Here is a 26,749-nt window from a genome sequence, read left to right on the forward strand (position 1 = left end):
CCTAATAACATATTCCAATTAAGTCTTTGAACTTTTCAATTTATCTAATTTAGTCACTGAATTCTAAAATCTCACAATTTGGTCACTAACCTAATGTTTGGGATGTTACACAATGGGAACTAAAGTTTGTTCATATTCGGTGTTCAGGTAATGATATTGCTGACCAACTTGCTAAACTTGTAAGCATTGATGATCTGAGTATTGCCACGTATATACAACCACCTCAAGTAGTGCACAGGATGTTATATGTTGATGCTACTTACGGTTATCCTACAAGTAGTGCTCAAGATCTTGCTGAAGATTAGTTTTTGCTAATCATTGTTTGTTTTTGTTTCTTATGAATCGTCTCTTTTGATGTACTGTTTTTCCAAGGCTTTCTCGATTTTTATTTTGTTATACTATAAAAGGTACTATTTTCCTTCTATTAGGTTTAATGGTTTTTAACGAGACTTTTGGTAGTATTTACTCTTTACCCAAAAGAATAACTTTTAGGTGTGTACAAAAATTATACCTTTTTACTGCATAACTTAAGGTTTATTTGTTTCTCTGTAATTGGATTTTTAGAAAGTGCTTTCATCATTTTTCAGTATTTGATTGGCGAAAAACAGATGATTAATATAATTTATTTTCCTGATCAATTGAATTTTCTTTGCATTTTTTTGAAAATGATTTACAGTCTGATTTTTCGTAAGTCATTTATGAACTTTTCACTTCAAAGCGTAAACACTTAAAATATTATTATTCTATATATTTAATATTAATATATTATTTTAGTATCATTTTAATAAAAATATTAATTATTAAATTATATTTATTGATAATTTTTATAATATTATATTTTTATTTTAATAATATATAATAAATTATTAATAAAACTAATATTATTTATTAATTTCATAAAAACAATATTATTGAATTATTGAATATTTAAAATATATTCCTTAAAATATAATATAATATTCTTATTTTCATATTATAAGTTTTAATAGATTAATAATATTTTATTTTAATAAAAATACAATAATATTTTTATTTAAAAGTGCATATATAATATTTTAATAATAGTATTGACATAAATAATATTAGATAAATTATTTTAATATTTGAAAAATAAGATTATTATTTTATTAATAAATAATATTATTTATTGCATTTGATGTTTATAATAATGAATTTTTAAAAAAAATTATCAACCAATAGAAAATAAATTACACAACATCATCCAAACACTGTAAAATAATTTCTAGAAAATGTTTTTCAAGTAATTCATTTTCTAAAATTCATTTTTCGTGAAATAAATATACTCTTAGTATGTGAAGTTTATACTGAGGTCCATTCGACCTGAGCAATAATGGCCCAAATGCTGAACTATTGACCCAACCCAAGTTTTTCTTCACTGTTAAGTCTACAACATCACTCGCCTTAATCCCTTTATTAATAGTACAATCAATCTTAATACCATTTAGATTCCTATCAACATCATTGCGACCTTTCATTCGTTGATGATATCCAGCAAGCATTACTCCCGCAGTTGTCTTCCCCGCCTTCCATTTGGTAGAACTTTGAAATTGTTTCGTATTATCTTTTGTAACAGCTTCTTGTTTCTATTTAGTGCAATATTGGATTCTTTTACCGACAGTCGGACAGTGCTCTGGGTTGCTTCTCTACGCGGTAGGCTAGCCAATGATGCTCAGTTTGTTGAGAATGTCTAAAAACGCATTGATTGTCGCTTTTGTTGCATCTCCTAATAATAAACTGTGGATTTCCCTTTTGCTTTCTTTTGCTTTGGTGCAAGACTGAGCCCTGCAGTGAACCCTGCTTGAAAGCAACATAATTACGTCAGGTAAACATCCTATTTTTCAATTTTCGCCTTGTTTGACAGCGATATTTTTCATCAAACGGCGCCTTTGACGCAATTTAGTAATCAAACACAAACATGTACATTATGCAGTTTCTAGGTCACGATTATGATAGTATTGACAATATTTTGAATTATAATAGCAGACAAACTCAAGTCTCCTTTCTACAAAAAATAAAACAATAGAACACAAATATTGGTAAAAATAATGAGACTAAATAAACATTGACGGCGAAAAGTGCAATTAACTCTGCTCCCATATGATATCATCTGTAATACCCCACTAGTTACTTCTCTACAATAGGCAGCCATTTCTGCAAGATGCAGACATCAAGAAGAAATAACTTGCCTCACAATCCAAGAAATGCACATTGCTTTCTTGCGTGCTCAGGGATCAGCTTCACTAGCATATCCAAGGCAGAGCAGCAACAATAATCAGTTGCTTGGTTCGATAACAAATCTGTAAAATAGAATAAGCATCAAAGCAGTATAGTCTTTCTTACCATAAGGCTTGAAGTTGAATAGCGGAGGAAGAAAACGTCCATTGGGAAGGCGGGTGTTAGGACCACGTAGCTCATCAAAGAAAGGATGGATCAAAGCCTCAATCTGTATAGAAAAATAAAAACAATCATCATAACATAGTACATATACATATAAAGGAAGTATCTAGCGAACTTTAAATACAATAAACTACACTGAGAATGTGTAGAAAAGTTGATTAGAAGAAAAAGATTAATTGCACAATCTATGACATGACAGATCTAAGCCCCATAAATCATTACCTAAATATGAAAATAACGTTTTTGGGAATCTCATACTTGATTTTTCCCCCATTTAAAATGAAAAAGAAAAAAAAAACAGAACACAGAGAAAACAATAAGAGAGCTGGTAACCAGATTGACACTTACAGCTGTGCTACGAAGGTTAGGTGAGTACTGCAATAATCGAGAAACAAGATCCACAGCTTCTGGAGGCATACGCTTCTGAAATATCTGGTTATCAATGATACATTGATCAATATCAAATACTAGACAGTAGACACCAACTATTTCACAAAGTTAAGAAATGGCATGTCATCTCAACCCCGCTACCTTGTGCCATGGGTGAGCTTTAATTTGGGGAAATTTGAACTCCGTGTAGTTAGGATTCATGCACTTTATTTCTTCTCTTGTTGGGGTACCTAGAACCTGCATCACAATCAAACAAATCAGAAAAAATAAAGAAAAAGAAAAGGTAACCAAAGCATAAATAAAAGTAGGATAAATCAGATATCCAATGTCTAGAATGTCAGATTTAAGAGCCAGCAATAAGGAAAGAATTTGGATCAGTTATTATTTTCCATCCTTCATGATTACTTTAGTATTTCCAGTAACGATCATGTTAAAACAATTATTGAGGATTTTGAACTACAATTTACCTTAATAATTTCAACAAGTTGGTCTACTCCACTCTCACCGGGAAACAGAGGCTGAAAAGGGGGGAAATAGTTAAGTATATAAAGAGAAATGCATATTTATAACGAAACATACAGGCAAGAAAACTTTCTACCTGTCCAAGCAATAGCTCAGCCAAAACACAGCCAGCAGACCAGATGTCAATAGCTGTGGTGTATTCAGTTGCACCGAATATCAATTCAGGTGCTCGATAGTAGCGAGAACAGATGTAAGATATATTTGGTTCCCCTTTTACCTGGAAAAGTAAAACCAAAATTAGACCCATGAACCCTTAGATTGTGTCTACCCTCCCCAACACACACAACAAAAAAAAGGTTTAACATATTAATTTGTACATACCAAAACTTTTGCACTTCCAAAATCACACAGTTTTAGCTGGTGGGTGTGTGGGTTGACCTGTCACAAGAGACCATAGTATTAATGAGTTTGAATTCATAAAAGTATGAACGAGTCAATTACTACATAATGATAAATAAACCCAACATCATATGCGAACAAAGATAATATAGGTAGATTAAATCATTCCTCGATATGAATAACAAGACACATTTCCACTCAACAACGAGGAACAAGTAACAATATCATTGAGTAAAAAGGTGATAATACTGCTATAATTTTAAAGACACATTCTAATCATATTTTTGCAATAGCGAAGCTCCTCAGCATAAGTTCCGATTTTACACTATATCATATTAGCATGCATGCATTAGAATGCTAGATTAAATTTTTTTCCTTTTCCAAACTCCTGGTGATCCTTTTAGGTCATTAAGGTGAAACACCACTGTTTCTGGACAATGTTTCTCAGCCAATAGAACAATTGTATAGCAAGGTGCTTGACATTATACCAATAAGTTTTGAGGCTTTATGTCCCTGTGGCACACACCAATACTGTTATGAATGTAATCAAGCGCTCTGCAAATCTGCATAAAGACAAGAATAACACCAGTTCAGGGTAAGGATTGCATATAAACATGGATTTCTTGTTTGTAATAGACAGAAATAAGATAAAGAGTGTGACTATTTAACCAATATCATACCTGGTAAAAATAGAGTTTAACATATATCAGTGGCATCCTTTGATTCATCTTATTATAATGTTTGATAACACGGTGGAGGGTTTCTGGAACATACTCAAGCACCAGGTTAAGATAGAGCTCATCTTTTTCAGTTGTGGAAAAGAAACAATGCTTCAAAGAGACGACATTAGGGTGGTCCAGGAGGCGCATGGTTTGCAATTCACGGTTCTTGTATCTCTTGTCTTGAAGAACCTTTTTTATAGCAACGGTTTCACCCGTCTCTAAACATTTAGCCTGAAATGCCACATAAATAGTTCAGATAAAACCTTAACCTCGACTTAGAATATGAAACTGAACATCTTTCAGATGAACAAATAATGAGGATGAAATAAATCTGCACCTGGAAGACAACACCAAATGACCCATTCCCAACAACACGCTCAGCCATGTAGCTTATTGTCTGAAATGATAGACAGATTAAGTTACAGAAATATAAACAAACATCAATAAGACAGAAAAAGTCCACCAATTGAGGAGAAAATTATGAACTTGACTAACCTGCTTTGGCTGGCCATTTTTACCACCAATAGTGGTGACAATTATATGCCCTGCCTCAGTTCCATTCCCATCAACTACGGTTTCTTCCACTTCCTGCAGCATAGTAACAGATTTCGTAAAACCAATCAATCTGAAAGATGTACGATCAATTCCCGAAACAAATAAACAAGAAAATTAATAGCATACCTTGTCGTCCCTAATTTTCATAACATTCAGTTCATCAGGCAATCTATCAACACCAACTGTATTTCCACTATGTTCTATTACTCCAGAAGTAGGCGCTATGCTAACTGAAGCCATTGCACTAAACTAAAAGCAAAATGAGAACTCACAGATCCTCTGTTGAAAATCACATATCTAAACCAGCAAAACAAGTCAATAAATTACATGTAAAACACAGGAAACGGTGACAATGGCACCCCAACAGCTAAAAAAAACTATATTCCTCTGGAAAATATAGTAAACTAATACATAAAGAAAAACACGTTTCCCGCCGCAAATATACATGAAGTTAGATCAAGCAGAGATCTGTTTCGTCTTAGTGCGCTAAGTTCATCATAGTTTATTTTACACAAGAAGTTAACAGAGTAAAACCATCTACTAAGAAAATGAAAGTTCCTTTTTCAAGAAAAAGAGATAATACCCGAAACCCTAGAAGGAAAGAAGGATCTAAGATGAAGCAAAAATGTCGATCCGACAGCCAAACACAAGAAGCATTAGACTCAGAAGAGTAAGGAAGGAAGAAAATAATTACCGATCGGATCAAGAAATCCGGGGAGAAAGAAGGGAATCATGGAAGGAATAATACGGGCATCGAAATCCGATCTTTAACGGTGAAATGGCATTTTTGGAGTTTTCTCAGATGAGAGAGCTTTGAGCTTTCTTCTTGTGAGGGTGGATCAAACTGATGAGCCCTAACATTTATGGTTATTTTAAGTTTTTTATTAAAAGGTAATTAAATTGCTGGCATGTCAACAGTAAGTAGGCTTTCTTTTTGACCGTTCAAACCTGGGGTGGCCCCACCTTCTGCTTTCTCTCACTCCAAACTATTTCCATTTTGTCTTTATAAATCTGTAAATTCGGTGAATTTATTAATGAGATCCTTATTATACCATCTGTTATTTATTCATTAGTAATAAGTGTTGATTAAGAAGTTAAAGCCAAATGAGTTCAACTCTTACGGTATAATATTATTTATAGCCAAAATAATGATTTCTTTTAATTTGACAATTATGATCTTGTTTAGAGTCATGTATATTTGTGACAACTAGGGGTGGATGTATATGTCTTCGTAGGAGTGTCATTGCACGCTCATTATTTTAAGAAAATTATTAAATTTATTTTAATTTGTTAATGGAAATAAGAAAAAATAAGAAAATTTATACACCCAATTTTTTTTAGAATAAAATATTAAAATTTTGAGCCTCATTTTTCAATTTCTAGATCCGTCACTGGTGATAATAATCAGTTATGCTTAACGTTTTATTAGATTCACTGATGGCAGCAATGAGTTGAATTAAAATTTTATCAATTTTGTTGACGATAACAATAAGTTATTATGATTATAAATTATTTATAAGTACATAGTTTGAATTAAAAATTAAAAGAATTAAATTATTTTACATAAAACATACATGACTCAATTGAGTATATGTACAAAAAATAAATTTATATTAAATATTTAAATCTAAAATTTGTGAAGGGAACAGTCCTTTCCCATCTTTCAATAGATTTGTTTCTGATGAATCATTTATTTTTATTTAGATGAGAGAAGAGTCATCGGTCAATGTTAATATTCTATGTTCCCATAGTAAGATAGTAAATAAGTGAGTGAGGGTTAATGGTTCTATATAAGTTATCTTCTCTCTCTTAATTTTGGTCGAAAGATTTTATAGTGAATCTTGGAGATGTGTCAGATATAGAGTTGTTATAGCTATTTGTAGGATAACAAGCTAGGTTGATACGATCAGATGACGATGGATTTAATCAAATAGGTCATGTAGGTCTATTAGAGGTCATGCCAACATATTATGATTTTGATTTTTCAAAGAATGTTAGGTTTCCGATGACTAAAAGACATTCTCTTTATGTCTTTTGGAGTTTCAAGGGTTGATATTACATGTTCAAAAGAAATTAGGAAACTTGATGAACTATCTATAGTTTTATTTTCTCACGTAAAACTGGAATAGTGGTATGTATTTTATTACAGGCTTGAGTGAACTGTCAAACGGACTTTTCTTTATTTTATGGGGTCATATTACGTACTGCTGATGATTGAATTTTAATACAATTCTACATTGAACCATTCAAGCCGCTTTCTACACAGTACTACTACCTCTTATTTTTCTTCACATCAACCGTGTTGGAAATGAGAAAAAATATGATTTTCCATAGAACCTTATATTAATTTAGATTCCAAAACCCCATGTGGCGTGGCATTGGATGGATAAAGATGAATGCTTTTGTATTTTACTGTGTGCTATCCGAATTTCGAGTAGTTAAACAAATACTATGAAAAAATAAATTAGGGTACACTTCAAAGTTCAAGCCCATCAGAATCACGTTTGCCTTTGAAGATTGTATGGAAGATGTGTGCACAAGTCAGTCAGCACCCACAAAATGTGACCATCTTGAGGCCCTTTGGTTCAGTCCAAATTCATGTATTTGACATTTCAATGACAAGTAGTATTTCATGCTGAGTATACATGTGGGTTCTAATTTTCTTTGATTCATTTTTTTTTTCAAATTTGTTTTGTATTTTATTTAAAAAAAATTGAGTCTGAATTGAATCGAATCAAACAGATTCAAACTAATATAAATAATTTTATATTGGTAGACAATAGACTTGTTATGAATTGGACCAACCGAACAATTTTTTTTTTCAAATATAAGAAATAAGGTAATATACATAAATGATCTTTGACCATAGACATCACATTGTTAAGTCCTTTAACTATTAAAAATTACGAAATGATTTATTGACTATATGACATTTCTTTGTTGGATTTATCTGTTCAAATATTCCAAACTCGTCATTTTCTGGAAAAAAAAATTGACGATAGTCTGGGTTGGACGTTAACTTATTGATTATGATATGATAAAATGTGATCCTTATAACTATTATATCTCACTCAACAAATTAACGTCTAGCTTAGATTGTAACTTTTAATAGTCGAGGGACTCAACAAATCAACGCCTTATAGTCGAAGGACCATTTGGTGTACTTTACCCTATATTAATATTAAATAAATAAATATATTAATATCTATATAATCAAAATTAAATTAAATAGTTTAAAATGATTAAAGAAATCATCCTAAACATGTTGACTTTAAAATATTTCTTAGTAAGACTAAAGTAAATTTTGGAATGGATCCCGCTCGAAGGCAATGAAAGATTCGTCGAAGGCTGCTAGTGTTAATGGAGTAACTAAACATGTAAAAAAATAAAGATGAGATTCGATTCGATTCTTCGATAGAGTCTATAATTTTATTAATGAGATTTTCAGTTATGGTTCAACTACTTGAAAAGTATGTTGGTTTTAATAAAATTACAATGGAATCCGATTGACAATATGATGCTGATAGACATCCACAATGAATACTTCATTGTTAAATTTGCATTAAAAGAGGATTACTATAAAGTCCTTTTTGATGGACCATGGAAGTATTAGAATATTAAAACCAGAAAAATATTGAAGTATTATCTTTCTGTTGTATGTTAGTTTGTTAGCCAATTTTTGGGCTATTGTTATGTATTCGGTTAGTTGGTTGCCTTTCGGCCATTGTATAAATATTGGGCTCCCCTTAATGAGATATGACATTATGATGTAAACCATTCTTTTTTATTATTTGTCAAAATCCCTAAATCATTTTTCTTCTTAACAGATTCCTCTACTCATCATATTATGAACTCTAACTTGGTATCAGAGCTTCTATATTCTGGAGATTCATCAGTATGTTCGTCCGATATTTATCATTTGCTTATCTTTCATCAACATGTTCGTCAGAGATTCTTCGTTCGATCATTCTTGCAGATCGCTCATCTGGCTCGTGTTAGGAAATAAACCAAGTACAAGTAATTTTCCTATAACCAGATTAGTGAGAATGCGAAATAAAAACAGAAAAATAATACCCGAAATTGATAATGGAGTTCAGCCAATTTGCTTACGTCTCCGGACTGCTGCAGATCTTTTACTAAGAGAGAAAATTTACAGGTGTTTACAAAACACTCACTACTCACAAGAAAACTCTCTAGTATTGGGAGAAAGAAATGATTTTTTGGGATGGTTTTGAAGCTAAATGAGCTAGGGTATTTATAGTTGAAACTTAAGGACTTAATCTTGTAAATACCCTAAAACCTAGGGATTAATTGCGATTATCCCATTATCATTTTTCAACAAACATCTACCAAACTTTGAAAAACTATTTTTCAAAGAAACATTTACCAAACTTTGAAAACCATTTTCAAAGAAACATTTACCAAACTTTGAAAATCATTTTTTCAAAGTTGGTTACCAAACTTGAAAACCATTTTAATACTTTCAACAATCTCCCACTTGAAGACTGATTTTAATCTGTCTTCACACCTCGATCTATGCAACAGCTTTTCTAGTCTTGTTACTCTATCATGCCAACTGAAGTTGAACACAACTTCAGTTTGTCTGTAGTCACCGTCTTTGTCAACATATCTGCCAGATTTTGAGCTCCACTGATCTTTTCAAGTTTCAAAATCTCATCTTCCAGAAGAGACCGGATAAAATGATATCGCAATTGTATGTGCTTTGTCCTGGAATGAAAAGACGGATTCTTTGCTAGATGTATAACACTTTGACTGTCGCAATACAAGACATTATTTTCTTGTTTCTTGCCTAACTCTTCCAAGAAACTTTGGAGCCAAACCATCTCCTTGCTAGCTTCTGTAACAACGACATATTCTGCTTCAGTTGTGGAGAGAGCAACTATCTTCTGTAGTTGGAAACCCAACTCACTACGGTTCCTCCTAGAGTATAGACATACCCTGTTGTGCTCCTTCTGATGTCAACATTTCCGGCTAAGTCAGCATCTACATAGCCTGTCAGTATCGTATCTCCACCTTTGAAACAAAGTGCTTTGTTTGTGGTACCCCGCAGATATCTGAGGATCCATTTGACTGCTTCCCAGTGTACCTTGCCCGGATTATTCATGTACCTGCTAACAGCTCCCACTGCTTGAGCAATATCTGGTCTGGTACAAACCATGGCATACATCAGACTTCCAATCGCTGAGGCGTACGACACCTTCACCATGTGTGCACGTTCTTCCCCCGTCTTTGGTGACTGTTATTTGGAGAGTCTGAAATGAACACCTAAAGGTGTACTTACTAGTTTAGCATCTTGCATGTTGAACCTGGAGAGTACTTTGTTGATGTACTCAGCCTGTGATAATATCAAAGTCCCTGACTTTGTGTCTCTCTTGATCCTCATCCCAAGAATCTACTTTGCAGCGCTCAGATCCTTCATAGCAAACTGCTTTGACAATTTTTGCTTCAAGTTTATAATCTCTTGCATGTCTGATCCTGCAACGAGCATGTCATCAACGTACAACAATAAAATAATGAAGCTATTGTCGAACCTCTTGATGTAGCAACAATGATCTGCTTGGCATCTGGTAAAACCACTGCTACTCATGAAACTATCGAACTTCTTGTACCACTGTCTAGGAGCTTGTTTTAAACCATACAAGCTCTTCTTCAACCTGCATACCAGGTTTTTCTTGTCTGCCTCTATGAAGCCTTCTGGCTGCCTCATATAGATTTCTTCCTCCAAATCACCATGAAGAAAAACTGTCTTTACATCTAACTGCTCAAGATGTAAATTCTATGCAGCTACAATTTTCAACACCAGTCTGATTGTAGACAGTTTCACGACTGGAGAGAAAATTTCATTGTAGTCAATACCTTCTTTTTGCTGAAAACCTTTGACAACCAATCTCGCTTTGTAGCGTTTGCTCCCATCGTGCTCTTCTTTGATCTTGTAAATCCACTTGTTGTGAAGCGCTTTCTTGCCTGGTGGTAATTCAGCTAATTCACACGTCTGATTTGACAAAAGCGAGTCCATCTCATCTTTCATGGAAGACTCCCACTTGACTGAATCCTCCACTTGCATTGCTTCATCATAGCACTCTGGTTCACCATTGTCAGTCAGCAACAAGTAGTGCAAAGAAGGAGAATAACGTTGGGTTGGTTTAGGAATTCTGGAGAAGCGTCTTAGTTTCGGTGTGCCTGGTTCTTCTTGAACTGCTTCAGGACTGATCTGAACATCATTTCCAGAAATCTCCTCAAACTCAGCAAATTCCTTTGTTTCAGCTTTGGTATTGGAGCTGCTTGATTCTACAGTTGACCTGTCTTTGTACATCACATTCTCATTGAAAATGACATCTCTGCTTCTAATGATCTTCCGATTTTCATAGTCCCAAAACCGGTAACCGAACTCATCACCGTCGTAACCAACAAAGGCACATTTGTTGGACTTAGCATAAAGTTTACTTCTTTCAGCAGAGTCTATGTGTACATAAGAAATACAACCAAACACTCTTAAGTGTGAAAGGTTTATTTCTTTCTTGCTCCAAACTTCCTCTGGTATTCTGCCATCCAAAGGAACTGAGGGCCCACGGTTGATCAGGTAAGCTGCAGTGTTAATAGCTTCAGCCCATAGATATTTGGGCAATCCGGCATGTATCCTCATGCTTCTGGCACGTTCATTCAGAGTTCTGTTCATGCACTCTGCTACGTCATTCTGCTGTGGTGTCATGGGAACTGTTGTCTCCATCTTGATCCCATTGTTTGCGCAAAAATCTCTGAATCTCCTATTTCTGTACTCTCCTCCATTGTCAGACCTCAACCGCTTGACTTTCATACCATTCTCATTTTCCACCATGGCCTTCCATTTTTTGAAGGTATCAAAGACTTCTGATTTTTTCTTCAGAAAATAAACCCACACCTTCCTTGTAGAATCATCGATGAATGTGACATAATATAATGAGCCTGCAAGAGATGGAACTGGAGATGGTCCCCATACATCAGTATGAACTAACTCTAACTTTTCAGCCTTGGGTGTCTTACCAATCTTTGCAAAGCTGACTTTCTTTTGTTTGCCAAAGATACAATCCTCGCATAGTCCGACATCTACATTCTTTAGATCCGGCAGCTTCCCCTTTGACAAAAGTGTCTTCATCCCTTTCTCGCTCATATGGCCAAGCCTTTGGTGCCATAGGTTTGATTTTCCTTCAGCATCTGCTACTGCAATGATATTCTCTAAATTTGAGGTTACATAGAGAGTACCAGTCTTCTTACCACGAGCAATGACGAGTGCTCCTTTGGTAATCTTCTATTCACAACCTGAAAAGGTTGTACTGTATCCTTCTCTATCAAGCTGTCCTACAGAAATCAAATTTCTTTTGAGACCAGGAATATGTCTCACTCCTGTCAGCTTCCAGATGGTATGGTTTGGCAGCTTTAGTCAGATGTCTCCTTTTCCGACGATCTTCAAGGTTTCATCATCAGCAAGATGAACCTTCCCAAAATCACCACTGACATAGTTCTCCATGATTTCTTGGCATGGCGTGGAGTGGAAAGATGCCCCTGAATCCAAAATCCATAATTCAATTTGACTGTTGACGCTTAAATCATGGCATCACCTGTCTCCTCCGTCATGTTGGCAGATTCCTGTGAGCTAGTATTTTTCTTCGGTGCTCGGCAATCTCTTTTGAAGTGGCCCTTCTTGCCGCAATTATAACAGGTAAAATCTTTATTTCCTGTTCTTGATTTTCCCCTTCTGGATTTCGATCTGCCACGATTTGAATGTCTTTATGAAGTTCTCCCTCTGAACTCCGTGTGCAAGGCTGAGGAGGTTGATGCTTCACCCGATTCTCTCTGTCGAATTTCTTCGCTCAGTACCAGATCCCGAACATCATCGAATTTTAATTTGCTGTTTCCCGATGAACTGCTGACTACTGTAACAGTAGCATTCCAACTGTCTGGTAAAGATGATAAAAGAATTAAAGCTCGAACTTCATCATCAAATTCAATTTCCACTGAACTCAATTGTGTTGTGATTGTGTTGAGTTCATTTAGGTGTTGTGCCACCGATGCCCTTCCGTCATCCGCAAATTGAATAATCGCCTCATCAAATGAACTTTGTTTGAGGCCGATGGCTTCTCATACATACTGGAGAGAGCCGTCATAAGACCCGCTGTGGTCTTTTCCTTTGCTATGTTGCAAGCAACATTGCGGGATAACGTCAGTCGGATAACTCCGAGGGCTTGTCTGTTGAGAAGAGCCCAGTCTTCATTCTTCATGCCCTCTGGTTGTTTTCCTGAGAGGGGTTGATATAGATTTTTCTGGTATAGAAAATCTTCAATTTGCATCTTCCAAAATCCAAAGTCCGCACCATCGAACTTTTCAATTTTCACATTCCCTTCGTCTGTAGCCATCGCTCCCACTCGAATCTGGCTTCGTTTGGATCGTTTCTGACAATTTTTGCAAACCGCCGTGTATTAGAACACCTCCGTCAACAAACTCGTATCGCCGACCGAATTTCACTATTCACGAAATTCACTATTCACATGAATAGTAACCCAAATAGTAACTTCGCAAAAAATTGACAAAATTCACAACCCAAAAGCTCTGATATCAGTTGTTAGGAAATAAACCAAGTACAAATAATTTCCCTATAACCAGATTAGTGAGAATGCGAAATAAAAACGGAAAAATAATACCCGAAATTGATAACGGAGTTCAGCCAATTTGCTTACGTCTCCGGACTGCTGCAGATCTTTTACTAAGAGAGAAAATTTGCAGGTGTTTACAAAACACTCACTACTCACAAGAAAACTCTCTAGTATTGAGAGAAAGAAATGATTTTTTGGAATGGTTTTGAAGCTAAATGAGCTAGGGTATTTATAGTTGAAACTTAAGGACTTAATCTTGTAAATACCCTAAAACCTAGGGATTAATTGTGATTATCCCATTATCATTTTTCAACAAACATCTACCAAACTTTGAAAAACTATTTTTCAAAGAAACATTTACCAAACTTTGAAAACCATTTTCAAAGAAACATTTACCGAACTTTGAAAATCATTTTTTTCAAAGTTGGTTACCAAACTTGAAAACCATTTTAATACTTTCAACAGCTCGTTCGTTTGTTAGGTATTTGATTGCTAACTGTTTGAGTGAATCTCATCTTTCGTTCATCGTTCTTCAATCTTTCAATGAGACTGTTTCACGTTATTTCATGTTTTGATTTTTGTTGTAACTATTCTTTTTAGGCGTGTGAATCTGTTTGATTGATTCATCTTGTTATGTTCTTCTGCTGTGTTTTGTTGCTTATTATCATGACAAACACTGATGGAAATGCTAGCTCACCAGATCTAAGTCTTCCTAATGCCACTATTAATAACTCGTGTTATATTTTCCTTCAACATGTTAATAAGATTTTCTCTACTAAGAAGAGAAACGGAACTTTAGATGACAACAATTATCTTCTATGGCATCAACATGTTTTCTCAACTATAAAAACTCATAGATTATAGATATTCATTGACAGTAATGTCACTACTCCAACTCAGTACATTAATAGGGATGGTGTTGTAAGTTTGAACCCTGAGTATGAAATATATGATGAGCAAAATGGGACTCTAGCGTCTTGATTACTTTCTACAGTGAGTGAGGAGGTTTTATATCACTTAATAGGACTTGATACAACCTCTAAAATCTGAAATACCTTGCATAGGTTGTATAGTTGTAAAACCACTTCTAGACTGATGTAATATAGAAGAATGTTACGCTCTCAACGAAAGAGAGACCTTAGCATGAAAGATTTTTTCTTGAGTGTTAAATCTATTTGTAATAAACTTGTTAACTGTGGTGAACTAATATCTGAACATGAACAAATCATTGCTATTTTAAATAGCTTGTCACCTGAATATGAATCTGTTATAACTGTCAGTCCTACACCTCCTGGTATGATATCTGTCAATAATATACTGTTGGATGCTGACACCAGGAAGTCTCATTTACTTAATCATGTCTCTACTTGTGCTCATATTACTACTCAAACTGAACAAGTTTCTTCTAGTGTTACTCATGTTAAATACAAAATTGTGGATCAACAATATACTGTCAATGCTGCTCAGAATAATTATGCATGGAATAGTTATACAAGTAGGGGTAGGGGTGAAAGATACTCCTTTAGACCTCAATGTCAATTATATGGCAGAATAAGACATCTTGTAGAAAGATGTTACTATAGGTTTGACTCTAGCTTCAAGAATGAATCTTTTCATCCCATGCATAATACAACAATAAAAAGAATCATAATAAGGGTATTGAGTCATTTGCATATGCTCAAGCTAATACCTGCTCACTTATTGGTTTTGATTCTGCTCAAACTCACTGTAATCCTATTTATTTTACCTCTGCACTTGTTTTGACTGCTTATAATAACACTTCATTTACTGCTGGTTTTCCTCATATTGGAACACAACTAATATCATATTATGCTGTTCCTACAACACCTTAATGTGTGACTCCTCTTCAGACTATTGTCATATTACAACCCCGCATAGCTTCGTAGGCTCTCATTGCTATACCAGAAATCGTGGACGATAACGTTTGGTATCCAGAATCTGGAGCCACTCATCATCTCACCGAGGATTTTAGCAATCTTCAGGTTGGCAGTGCATAGATGGGTTCATGTAACGTTAGAGTAGATAATGGAGATACAATCCCAATAAAATAAATAAGTTAAGCATCAATATGTTCGTGTTATAATAATCTTTATCTAAAAAAACTTTTGTTTGTTCCTAGAATAATTAAAAATTTGTTTTCCGTTTCAAAATTTACCGAGGACAATCATATTCTACTTCAGTTTTATTCTAACTTCTGCTAAATTCGTGATCTTCGTACTCATAAAGTATTGTTAAAGGCAAGTAAAACTGATAGTGTATACATGCTAGATTTATCCACAAATAATCATGTTCAAACTATTAGTAATAAAACTATTGTTGTTAATAAGTCAATTGTGAGTTGTAATCTAGTTAGTACTCTAGAAGTCTCTCTTGAAACTTGGCACAAGAGGTTGGGTCACCCCTCGAAAGAGGTATTGCATACTGCACTAAAACATTGTAATATAACACCTATATGCATCAATAAAGAGCAAGTTTTGTGTGAAGCATGTCAGTTAGAATTGTCATTTTATGACTCTCATACAATTTATTCACAACCTTTAGAATTAATTTTGGTTGACCTTTGGGTCCATTACTTTTTTTAATGGGTTCAGGTATTATGTAGCATTTACTGATGTGTAAAGTAGATATACCTAAATTTATTTTCTTAAACAAAAGTCAGAAGTTAAAACAGTGTTTCCTCAGTTTCTTAGACAGGTTGAAAGGTAATTTAATGTCAAACTTAAGTGTTTCAAATGGATGGCGATTGTGAGTTTGGTACTCTACATTCATACTTGAAAGAACAAGGAATTTCTCATCGTATGTCCTACCCTCACACATCCGAAAAGAATGGCATAGTGGAGAGAAAACATCATCAAGTGGTTGAAGTTGGTCTGTCCATGCTTGCACAAGCCTCATTATCCTTAACATTGTGTTTTTCAGTGCAATATTTTTGATTAACAGACTTCCTACAAGAGTTCTTGAAGGTATGTCTCCTTATAAAAAATGATTTGGTAAATGTCCTGATTATAGTTTTCTCAGGATTTTTGGGTGTACATGTTACTTATTATTAATACCATACAAAAAACATAACTTCTATTTAGAACTTCGAAATGTGTCTTTCTAGGTTATTCACCCTCCCATAAAGGGTACAAGTGTCTACATACTAGTGGTCATTTATATATTTTATATATATATATAGAAATGTTAAATTTGAGGAGACTGATTTCCCTTATCGAGTTGAACATAGTTTTTCTTCTTCTTTCAGTGGTCAAAAACCTTCTATAGAAATCAAATTTAATTTAGTTCACTTTTTTTTTTCAAAAAACAAGCTATATTTTCTTTATCTCCAGGGTCTTCAAAACAATATAGTTAGTGGTTATCTCATCAGCCATTACCTCTACTTATGTCTCAAACACCACCACAAACTTGTTATCCTAATGTTTCTTCCACTGAGTCTAATGTTTTACCTATTCATAGTACATCGTTACAATCATCACCTCATCACCTTCTCACCAATCATCTCAACCAACATCACCACAACAAAATTGGTTACAACCATCGCCACCTTCATATGACTCATTCCATTCATCTCCATCACATTTATCATCATCCTCTTCACATCATTCTCCATCTTCATCTCTCGGTCCAATATAAGCTATTTCATCTCCACAAATATCACCACAAGCATCTTCACCGTCACAAAATGCATCTCATCCATATCATTCATCCCCTTCTATACCATCACCTCTATCCCCACATCCATCTTCATCACCACCACCATGTCATCCATCCACAATCACTAGTACTTCAAGAGTTATTTACAATAATCATTCAATGATCACTCAAGGAAAATCTATAATTTTTAAGCCCAAAGTACTCATTGCTGAATTGGATAACCGAGAGCCAGTTGATGTGTATGAGGCTCTTCGTCATCCAGCTTGGAGAGATGTTGTTCAACAAGAATATTCTACTCTTATGCAGAACCAAACCTGGGAGTTACAACCACTACCTCCAGCTAGAGCAGCAGTGGGTTGCAAATGGTTATTTAAAGTAAATAATAAAGCTGATGGAACAGTTGACAGATACAAGGCCCGCTTGGTAGCTAAAGGCTACTCACAAACTGTAGGGAGAGATTTTTCTGAGACGTTCAATCCTGTTGTTCGAGCCAACACTATAAGAATTATTTTGGCCACTACTGTGATGAAGAAATGGGTTATTCGACAGACATAAAAAATGCTTTTCTAAATGGAAAGCTTTTTTAGGTAATTTTCATGAGACAACCCCCAGGATTTGAATAAAGAGGAGAACATTTTAAGGACCTAGTTTTTTGTTTGAAGAAAGCTCTTTGTGGACTTCGACAGGCACCCAAAACATGGTTCGATACTCTGAAGGCCTTTTTGGTGGCTCAGTTGGATTTTATTATTTTTTTAAGCTAACTCTTCATTGTTTATCAGAAATTCTGATGATTCACAAGTGTTTCTTATGGTGTATGTTGATGACATCGTCATCACCGGTAGTAGGATGACTGAAGTGGATGTCGTAATGCAAATAATTAACAATGAGTTTGCTCTTAAAGATTTAGGACAACTAGAATTTTTTCTTGGGATGTAATCTAACAGTCAAAATGGTCTACTACTAAACCAAAAAGAGTATATCACAGAGTTGTTACATAAAGTTCATATGACAGATACAACCCCTAACCTACATCAATGGTGACGATCCCTAAGCTTAAAGCTAATGATGGACACTTGTTTGGAGATGTCCATCTTTATCGGAGTATAGTAGTGTCGAAACGATTTGTTTTTAAAAAAAGTAAAGTGAGATTTTAAAAATTACATTAATTTTTAATTTATCTCTTTCAATTGATTTTTAATTTAGAAACAAATACAAATTAAAAAACCTCTCGTTTCAAAAATTTTGGGATTTCGTTTACAATAGAAAAATATGGTTCGAAGAGCCGCCACAAATCTTTGATTAGGGTGTGATTGGACACCCAAAAACGTTTTGTCATTTTAAATAAAAATTAATTTTAATTAAAACAACAAGTTGAAGTCTGTGTTACCAAAATCGAGTTCGGGAGTCGGTTACACGTGGGGAAGGATTAGCACCCCACAACGCCCTAAATCGGTACCTAGTCGATTAATTAACGTCTTTGCAATGAACTTTACAAATTCGAAATTAATTTGATTTTTGATCCCGTAAAACAAAGATGTGAATTTAATAATATTCAAAAACACCCAAATAAATTAAATTAAATTAAAATTACCGAGTAGTTTTAGAAAGATAAAGAATGTTCGATTATTTAAAAATATCGAGACCGGATCTTATATGAGTTGTAACAACTTTTTCTCAAAAAATTTAAACAAACGAACATTTCCTTTTCTTTTATTCCCAAATTTTAGGCGACGAATCGATTTTTTAGGTTTCACTTTCGGGATACATTTTTAATTTAAAATGGTCAAAACGACCTTATAATCAGTTAAGACAAGCCACTCAAGACAATTTTAAATTAAAAGGGTATTACCCTTAGTCTGATTATGTATTTATAAGTCAAGTTATACACATGAGGATATCATACAAATTGTGCAAAAAGATGTCATGCCAAAATCAATTAAACAAGATTAAAAATATCATACAACGTGACATACGCAAAATTATATACATATATTTTAATTAAAAATCATAAACCATGCATATTAACATATAATGTACAAATGTGACTTAAATACAAAAACAAAAATATAACATGTCAAACTATACATTTTAAAAAGTGTATATATATATATTGAAATAATGACTAAATTTAAATATATGCAAAATTAAACATGTAAAATTCGAAATAAATCAGTGACCTAAATGCACATTCATAGCAAATCTGGGAGGACTAAAACTTAATTATTTCTAAATTAAAGCCTATATAAATAACCAACATATAAAAAACTGCAAAACTACCTAATCAAGACACCAAAAAGCTGAAATAAAATGAAAAGCATGGTAACAGTACCTAAGGCATAAATACACGTGACCTAAGGCATTTGTTTCTTAAGAATTTTCTCTAAAACGATAGTATTCGCGCGGACATGTCGAAGACACGTATGACCACGACCACGACCACGACCACGAGACGAGACGAGACGAGACGAGACGAGACGGACGGCGGCGCGCGAGAGTCCCCCTTGTTCTCTATCACTCAACAAGGAAGTGGGAAAGCCAAGCCTTAAATACCATTCCCAATAGTGTTTCCAATACTATGTGGGATTGGGTATTACCAACACTTGTTTTCAATACTATGTGATTATTCAGGAAACAATTAACAATCATGCACCTTAAAACAACTGAATCAGCAACCAATTGCATTAGTATTATACGATTAAATATGTCATAATTAAAAGTCAATCTACAATCAATCGCGATTATTGCAATTTTAAGCAAAACATTCAAAAAAAATTGCATCACTCGCGAGAATAAAAAAATTGTTATCATGCAATTACAATCAATTGAAAATAAATTAGAATTGCATGAAAACTAAACGAACCACAAATACTTTTCATACAAATACTAAAGTCATTAACTATAATTCACAAATAATATCACTATTTAAGGCTCAATCCCACATGGTATAGGGAACAAGTATTGGTAATGCTCAATCCCACATAGTATTGGAAACACTATTGGGAATAGTATTTAAGGCTTGGCTTTCCCATTTCCTTGTTGAGTGATAGAGAACAAGGGGGACTCTTACGCGCCGCCGCCGCCGCCGTCCGTCTCGTCTCGTGGTCGTGGTCGTGGTAATACGTGTCTTCGACACATCTGCGCGAATACTATCTTTTTAGAGAAAATTCTTAAGAAACAAATGCAATACCACCAGTCGTTGCGATTTTGGACTATCGCAACGAACTTGGAATAAATCGCAACGCGAATTTCGACTATCGCAATGAACTTGGAATAAATCGCAACGCGAACTTGGACTATCGCAACGAATTTGGAATAAATCGCAACGCGAACTTCGACTATTGCAACGAACTTGGAATAAATCGCAACGCGAACTTCGACTATCACAACGAACTTGGAATAAATCGCAACGCGAACTTGGACTATCGCAACGAATTTGGAATAAATCGCAACGCGAACTTCGACTATCGCAACGAACTTGGACTATCGCAACGAATTTGGAATAAATCGCAACGTGAATTTGGACTATCGCAACGAATTTGGAAAATCGCATTGCGATAGTCGAAGTTCGCGTTGCGATAGTCGATGTTCGCGTTGCGAATCTGGAAACTGATTTGCGATACCGGAGATCGCGTTGCGAATTATCGATCGCATTGCGATTTAGTTGGTCATTTTGGCAAATCCAAAAAAAGTTGGTTAAAATCGTATATTATAAGGCATTTTTGGTCACTGAGGTTATTTTCTCAAAACAAAAACCTAACCTAATATTACAATAACTACTCAGCCGCATGACGCTCATCTTCACTCTCCACTCATCTTCTCCTCTCTCCTATATTCGACAAAACCAAGGACCACCATCACTTCAAAATCCAGCAGAACAGCGTCGGCCACCACCGAAAGTAGCCATTCTTACCCGAACCACCACAAATCCTTAGCGGAAACACCCAAAACCAAACCTCCAACCGGACCAAAACTCCCTTCTCTCATCCCCTTTATTTTTCTCTCGATCGATTCCTTCCTAGCCACTAACACCGACGATGGTTCAACACAAAGGTAAAAGATTTTCACTCTCTCTCTCTCTCTTTATTCTATTTCTTTAATTTCTCAAGACCTCACCTCTACTCTTACGAATGGTGGATGAGTTCAAGGTATTCACCTGTTGGCTCAAAAAGATAAACACTAAACCCTCTAATTTACCTCTATTTTTCATTTTAATATCCCGAAAGATGAGAACTAATTCAAATAATCTACATGCAAGGCTTTCCGAATAATTCTCAATGCTTCGGTGTTAGCCACAGTGACTCAAATGGGTGAGTTTCTGACCCTTATTTTCTTTCAGAACAAATACCACACACATACATAAATAGTTACTAAGAAGTAAGTAAAATAAAATAAAATACCTATTAAAAGCTTTCCTTTATTATGATTTCCCCTTGTTAATACTTTCTGTTTTTTGGTGTTGCTTTTGCTCGAGAAAATGCTATGGCCTTTGCGAATGACTGATGCTTTCCTTTGAATGGAACCGTGAAATCAAAAAAAAAAAATTTGTTTCCTTTTATTGCTTTAAAAATGGTGAACTAGAAATTTTTACAAATTGTTCTCTCCTTTTCGTTCTGTCTGTGTTCCCCCTCTTGTTTACTTTTTTGCTCCTTTTGTGTGATCTCCCCCTCTTCCCGTTTTCAGTGTTTTTTTTTCAAATAAACCCACTGCCCCAGTATATCTTTACAAACTGCCAAAAACCAACATTAACTTCTCTATTTTATTCTCTGCATGCAACTACTGTCCATTGGGCTTGAGACGGGCCTCCAGCTAGCTTGGACTCATTTGGGCTCTCACCGATCCACATTGTAACTTGTACTGGATCTAAAACTCAAACGAAGTCCCCGGACGAAACCGAGCATCTTCAAGTAGGTGGGCTTCAATATATGTGTTTAAGGAGACCAAAACATTGTTTACTCTATAAACAAGGTCAGTCAATATATGAACAATCCATGTGACACACGTTAGTGAACAATAAAAAGAATTTTGAGATATCTAAGTGGAACACTTTATTATGGATTGTTTTTCGATGCTGCTGCAAATTTCAGTCTTTTTTGTTACGTCGATGCTGACTGGGCAACCTCGGTTGAACATAGGAGGTCCACTACATGTTATTGCATATATCTTGGCAACAATCGTATGGAGCTTCAAAAAGCAAAGTGTTGTCTCCCGATCCACCTCTAAATTAGAGTACAAGAGTCATGCCAACTCAGTTTCTGAACTCATAGAGCAGTTGCTTGTTGAGATTGGTGTTGAAATGATTGGAAAGTCAATTGTATGGTGTGACAACACGTCCACTATATCTATGGCAACAAACCCAACTCATCATGCTCACAGTAACATATTGAGATCGACATTCACTTTGTGAGAGAGAGTCTATGCAAATCAGTTGGTTACTAATTTTGTTCCCTTAGCTGAGCAAGTGGATGATTTCCTCACCAAGCCTATTTACCTTGCCATGTTCAGCGGGTTTCGAGGTCTTCTTGGTGTGAGAACTTGGGAAGAAATCCAAGAAGAAATGCAAAGAAGACAACAAAATGTTGAAATGTTAGAGTATTTAAACCAGGAAAATATTGAAGTATTATCTTTCTGTTAGATGTTAGTTAATTTGTTAACCAATTTTTGGGCTATTGTTATGCATTTAGTTGGTTGCCTTTGGGATTGAGATGTGGAATTATGGTGTAAACCATTCTTTTTTATTATTTGTCAAAATCCTTGAATCATTTTCACTTATTCTCTCTGTTCCTCTTCTCATCTTCTTCACAAATTCCTCTTCTCATCATATCGTGAATTCTAACTGGAAGATCTATGATAACTATTTTACCGTTCAATCATGGAATAAATAATCTCTAATGTTGAAAATTATTTGAATCAGATAATTGTCTAGACACGGCTCTCTAATCTATTGCCGATGACTATTGAACTTATTGAGTGGTTCAAAGAAAAATTTTCTTTCCTCTGTCACTATAGGTGGTTGGACAATATCAAGATAGTTTAGGATTTTTTTTTGTTGGAAAAAGATTGTATTGTTATTGAATTAGTGTTCGAGTAGTTTAGAAATAATGCTCTTTATTGGATCTGAGAGGGATATGATTTTTCATTATTTAAAAGCATTGATGATTTGGTAGGGGATTTAAGAAAGTTGCTGGTAAAATCATCCAAGTTAATGAAATCACCGTCGGGAGCACCATTTCAATTTGCTTTTACAACAAAAGAAACATACATCATTTGGGGCTAAAGAATCACAACTGGTATAAAATTAAATAGTATTTTGTTCATCATCATCTTTAGTTTATTAGAACAACCCTTCCAGTTTTAGTTTAGAAAAACAGTAATGTTTTTAAAAGAATATAAGTAAAAAGAATAAACTACTTTTGTAATTATTTAACTTTGGTTTCAACAATTAAACATATAAACATTGTTGTCCCATGAACTTTCATTGGTTACTTTAAAAAAAAAAACTCAGTTAACAAGCAAAACTAAACCTTTTTATAACGAAATCTAGCTGCTTCTAACGTATTCAACTTATTATGTCTTCTTTATTAAGCTGAATTATTTCTCTCTTTGCAAAATCTAAGCCTACTATTTTTTGTCATTATTATTCTTTTCTATACTCCATTATCCATCGACTGGTTGACCGATTAGTGTGTTTCCAAGATCATAATCAAGAACCAGAAATGGACGACAATTGTGCAGTGTGTGCTGACAATTTAGAATGTGTTGCCTATGGTGCCTGCAGTCACCGGGACGTGTGCTCCATGTTCGTCACTCGTCTCCGCTTCATCTGCAATTATCGTCGCTGCTGTATCTGCAAAGCTGAGTCCAATGTCATCTTCATTACTAAGGTTAGAGCTTCCCTCATCCTGTTTGGCCTCCTATTCAGAGGATGATGATCACGAAATCTTTGGTGCTTCTGGTTTTGTTCAATGCTTTAGGGGATTACACGAGAAGATCAATGACTTCTCTATATTACCATCCCAAGAAAGAGAAGGACGGACAAGTTCATACAGGTACCATGAAAATACCAGATTCTTTTTGGATGATGTCGATCACTATAGAGCGATCAAGGCAATATGCAGACTTTCATGTAATGTATGTGACAAGATGGGTAAAGATCAATCCCGTGATGGGGTGAAACGACGGGGAAAGTTTAGAAACATTGAACATTTGAAAGGTCATCTGCTTCACTTACATATACTGGTTATGTGCAGCCTGTGTTTGGAAGAACGGAAGGGAGGGTTAATATGTCTGGCATTATGTAATTAAGTTTTCATGCATTGATTTGTTCACCGGTCTCCTTTGGGTGATGTAATTGCAGGTGTTTATATCCGAACAAAAGCTATATTCTAGAGCACAGTCAAATCAACGTTTAAAAACCGGTGACTCCGATGTGGACGGAATTGAGAGTGAGGGAGGTGGATTCATGGGACGTCCAATGTGTGAGTTCTACAAGACTTCATTTTATGGGGAAACTAAGTTATACTCCCACATGTCCATATAGGACTATACATGTCATATATGCCAAAGGTACCAAGTTATTCTGGGTGGCAAACTTTAAGATAAGATATGAGTTAAAACAAGTGGGCTTATTTGTGCATGTTCATTGTTCAATGCAGGCAGCATCCAGGACAATATAAATATTACAAGAAAACTACGACAACCTCGAGGCAAGATGGATTCTATGCTTCTTATGCTTGTTTTCTTCTTTTCATTTTAATGTTCAATGGAATTCTGGAAAATTATCCTGTATAGATTCATTTTCGTCGAAATCATTAACTATGTGAGGATCAGGCTTGCCTTACCAACAAGTTTATTGTCTGTAGCTGAACTAAAGGTAACTTCTTGGAACATTTAAATTTTGTTTTCCTCTTTGATTATTTGAGTATTTCCTTAGTATAATCACCTACATGTATCTTTTCTCAACATTCATTTTTATCCTTTCAGAGGCATAATACAATTGAACTTGGAGGTCTCATGTCTCGAGCACAAGTATGTATCATTCTTCTAATTAATAAACTCCATATTAGTTGATTTTACCTTCATTCACTAATATGCTTACATTTGTAGATAGCTTGTTTACTTCTTTGTTGCTTTGTTAGTTAATTATGACGTCTTTCAGAGACCAACGAGCTTTCGATATCGTCAGAGTAATGAAGATCATCGTTATCGAAGGGGACGAGTGTTTCGGTCTCAGACTAATGGTAATGACTATCGACTTTCAATGGCTATTGAGGCAAGTTTGGGGACAGCCAATGTTCCCTCAGCATCATCTACTGTGGAAATGGCTTCTACTCAGAGAGACAAATGTTATTGTTTCACTTGTTCAGCCTTTTGAATTATCATCTACAACCGATTCTGAATCATTGTCAACATATCGTGGAGCATTGGGGGTAGACTCCAGGGTTGCACCTTTTCAAGAATCATCTCTTCCTCCAATCCCCATGGTTCCCAGCACCAGTCGACAAAATTCTGAACATAGCTAAAAAAACAACACAAAGGAACATCGCCTTTGGTGACAGAAGAATAGGAAGAAAAAGAATTTGAGTTCAGCTCAAGCATGGCTAGCAACAAGTTGCAGGCCTATGGAAGCATCAAGTACAAATACTGCAACTGGTTCATCTGTTGTTACCGGTAATGCAGTTGCACAAACGAGCTATGTAAGTTCAAGTCATGCACAAACTTAGATTAATAACATCTAGTTCTCAAACGAGCTTGGGCAAAGCAAGTAGGATTTGTGTCAACACCAAGTCATGCTAATGGCGGATACTCTGAGTCAGAATCATCTATTTCTGCAATACAAAGGTAGAAGCAGTCGTCAAGCAACTGGGTTCTGAGGATCGTAGAAGATGTTCACACAACCAACAAGTCATTGACTGAAAAGGTGTTGAACTGCTCTTGAATGTCATGGAGAAAAATACACTACTACCTTTTAAAGAAATATATGGACAATATCATCAGCGCTGAATACTACTTGTTCTTGATCTAGCTAGGCCCTGCCCTAAAGCTCAAAAGTTTTGAAGATTTTCATATATGCTTCTGAAAGTTCCTGATTTGTGTTCATATGTGCTTTTCTTCTTTTTCTTTCTTTTCGTTGTTAATCATTCCTCTGCTTTTATATTAAAAATGATTATTTAGGTATAACATCAAGCTAAACCTATGGTTTTTGCAATAACCGGCTAAATTTTGATTTCAAAGAAATAACAAAATTTGAACAGAATAAGATTGACTCTTTACAACGATATACATTATTTTAATCATAATTGATATTAAAATTTAAGTTTAATTCCAAGCAACCAATCCTCTTATACAGATATATAAAAGTAACAAATATGCATATGTAAACCCCAATGATGGAATACAAGAGAGACCTCTCCAGGTCCCAAAACTATTGAGAAAAAATATCAAGACCGATCCTTATTACTACTTACCCAATTACATGGTTTA

General features: G+C 34.9%; 2 protein-coding genes and 1 pseudogene across 4 annotated transcripts; 2 read left to right on the top strand and 1 right to left on the bottom strand.

Moving 5' to 3' along the window:
- Positions 1-1,403: 1,403 nt before the first annotated feature.
- LOC120182776 (glycogen synthase kinase-3 homolog MsK-3-like) lies at positions 1,404-5,757 on the bottom strand. 3 transcript variants are annotated; one of them, XM_039187644.1, is made up of 13 exons: positions 5,641-5,757; positions 5,073-5,243; positions 4,887-4,979; positions 4,729-4,788; positions 4,350-4,622; positions 4,158-4,232; positions 3,652-3,708; positions 3,407-3,547; positions 3,276-3,326; positions 2,950-3,045; positions 2,767-2,850; positions 2,362-2,464; positions 1,404-1,815 (listed from the first exon to the last, which is right to left on the bottom strand). In XM_039187644.1, exons 2-13 carry the CDS (start codon positions 5,184-5,186, stop codon positions 1,745-1,747), a joined length of 1,218 nt encoding a protein of 405 aa, XP_039043575.1. In that variant the 5' UTR covers positions 5,187-5,243; positions 5,641-5,757; the 3' UTR covers positions 1,404-1,744. The 3 variants fall into 3 exon arrangements, with proteins under 3 accessions (XP_039043575.1, XP_039043577.1, XP_039043576.1); XM_039187646.1 differs by lacking the exon at positions 1,404-1,815 and adding an exon at positions 1,972-2,318; XM_039187645.1 differs by lacking the exon at positions 1,404-1,815 and adding an exon at positions 1,972-2,261 and having other exon boundaries at positions 5,641-5,755.
- An 11,671-nt stretch (positions 5,758-17,428) lies between these two features.
- LOC120183086 (uncharacterized mitochondrial protein AtMg00820-like) lies at positions 17,429-17,824 on the top strand. The gene has a single exon (XM_039187865.1). The coding sequence runs from the start codon at positions 17,429-17,431 to the stop codon at positions 17,822-17,824; it is 396 nt and encodes a 131-aa protein (XP_039043796.1).
- Positions 17,825-23,982: 6,158 nt separating this feature from the next.
- Positions 23,983-25,892, top strand: LOC120183019 (annotated as a pseudogene).
- The last annotated feature ends 857 nt before the right edge of the window (positions 25,893-26,749 follow it).

Source organism: Hibiscus syriacus, unplaced genomic scaffold (genome assembly GCF_006381635.1).
Source record: "Hibiscus syriacus cultivar Baekdansim isolate YM2019G1 unplaced genomic scaffold, ASM638163v2 tig00112738_pilon, whole genome shotgun sequence".
Taxonomy (NCBI): Eukaryota; Viridiplantae; Streptophyta; class Magnoliopsida; order Malvales; family Malvaceae; genus Hibiscus; species Hibiscus syriacus.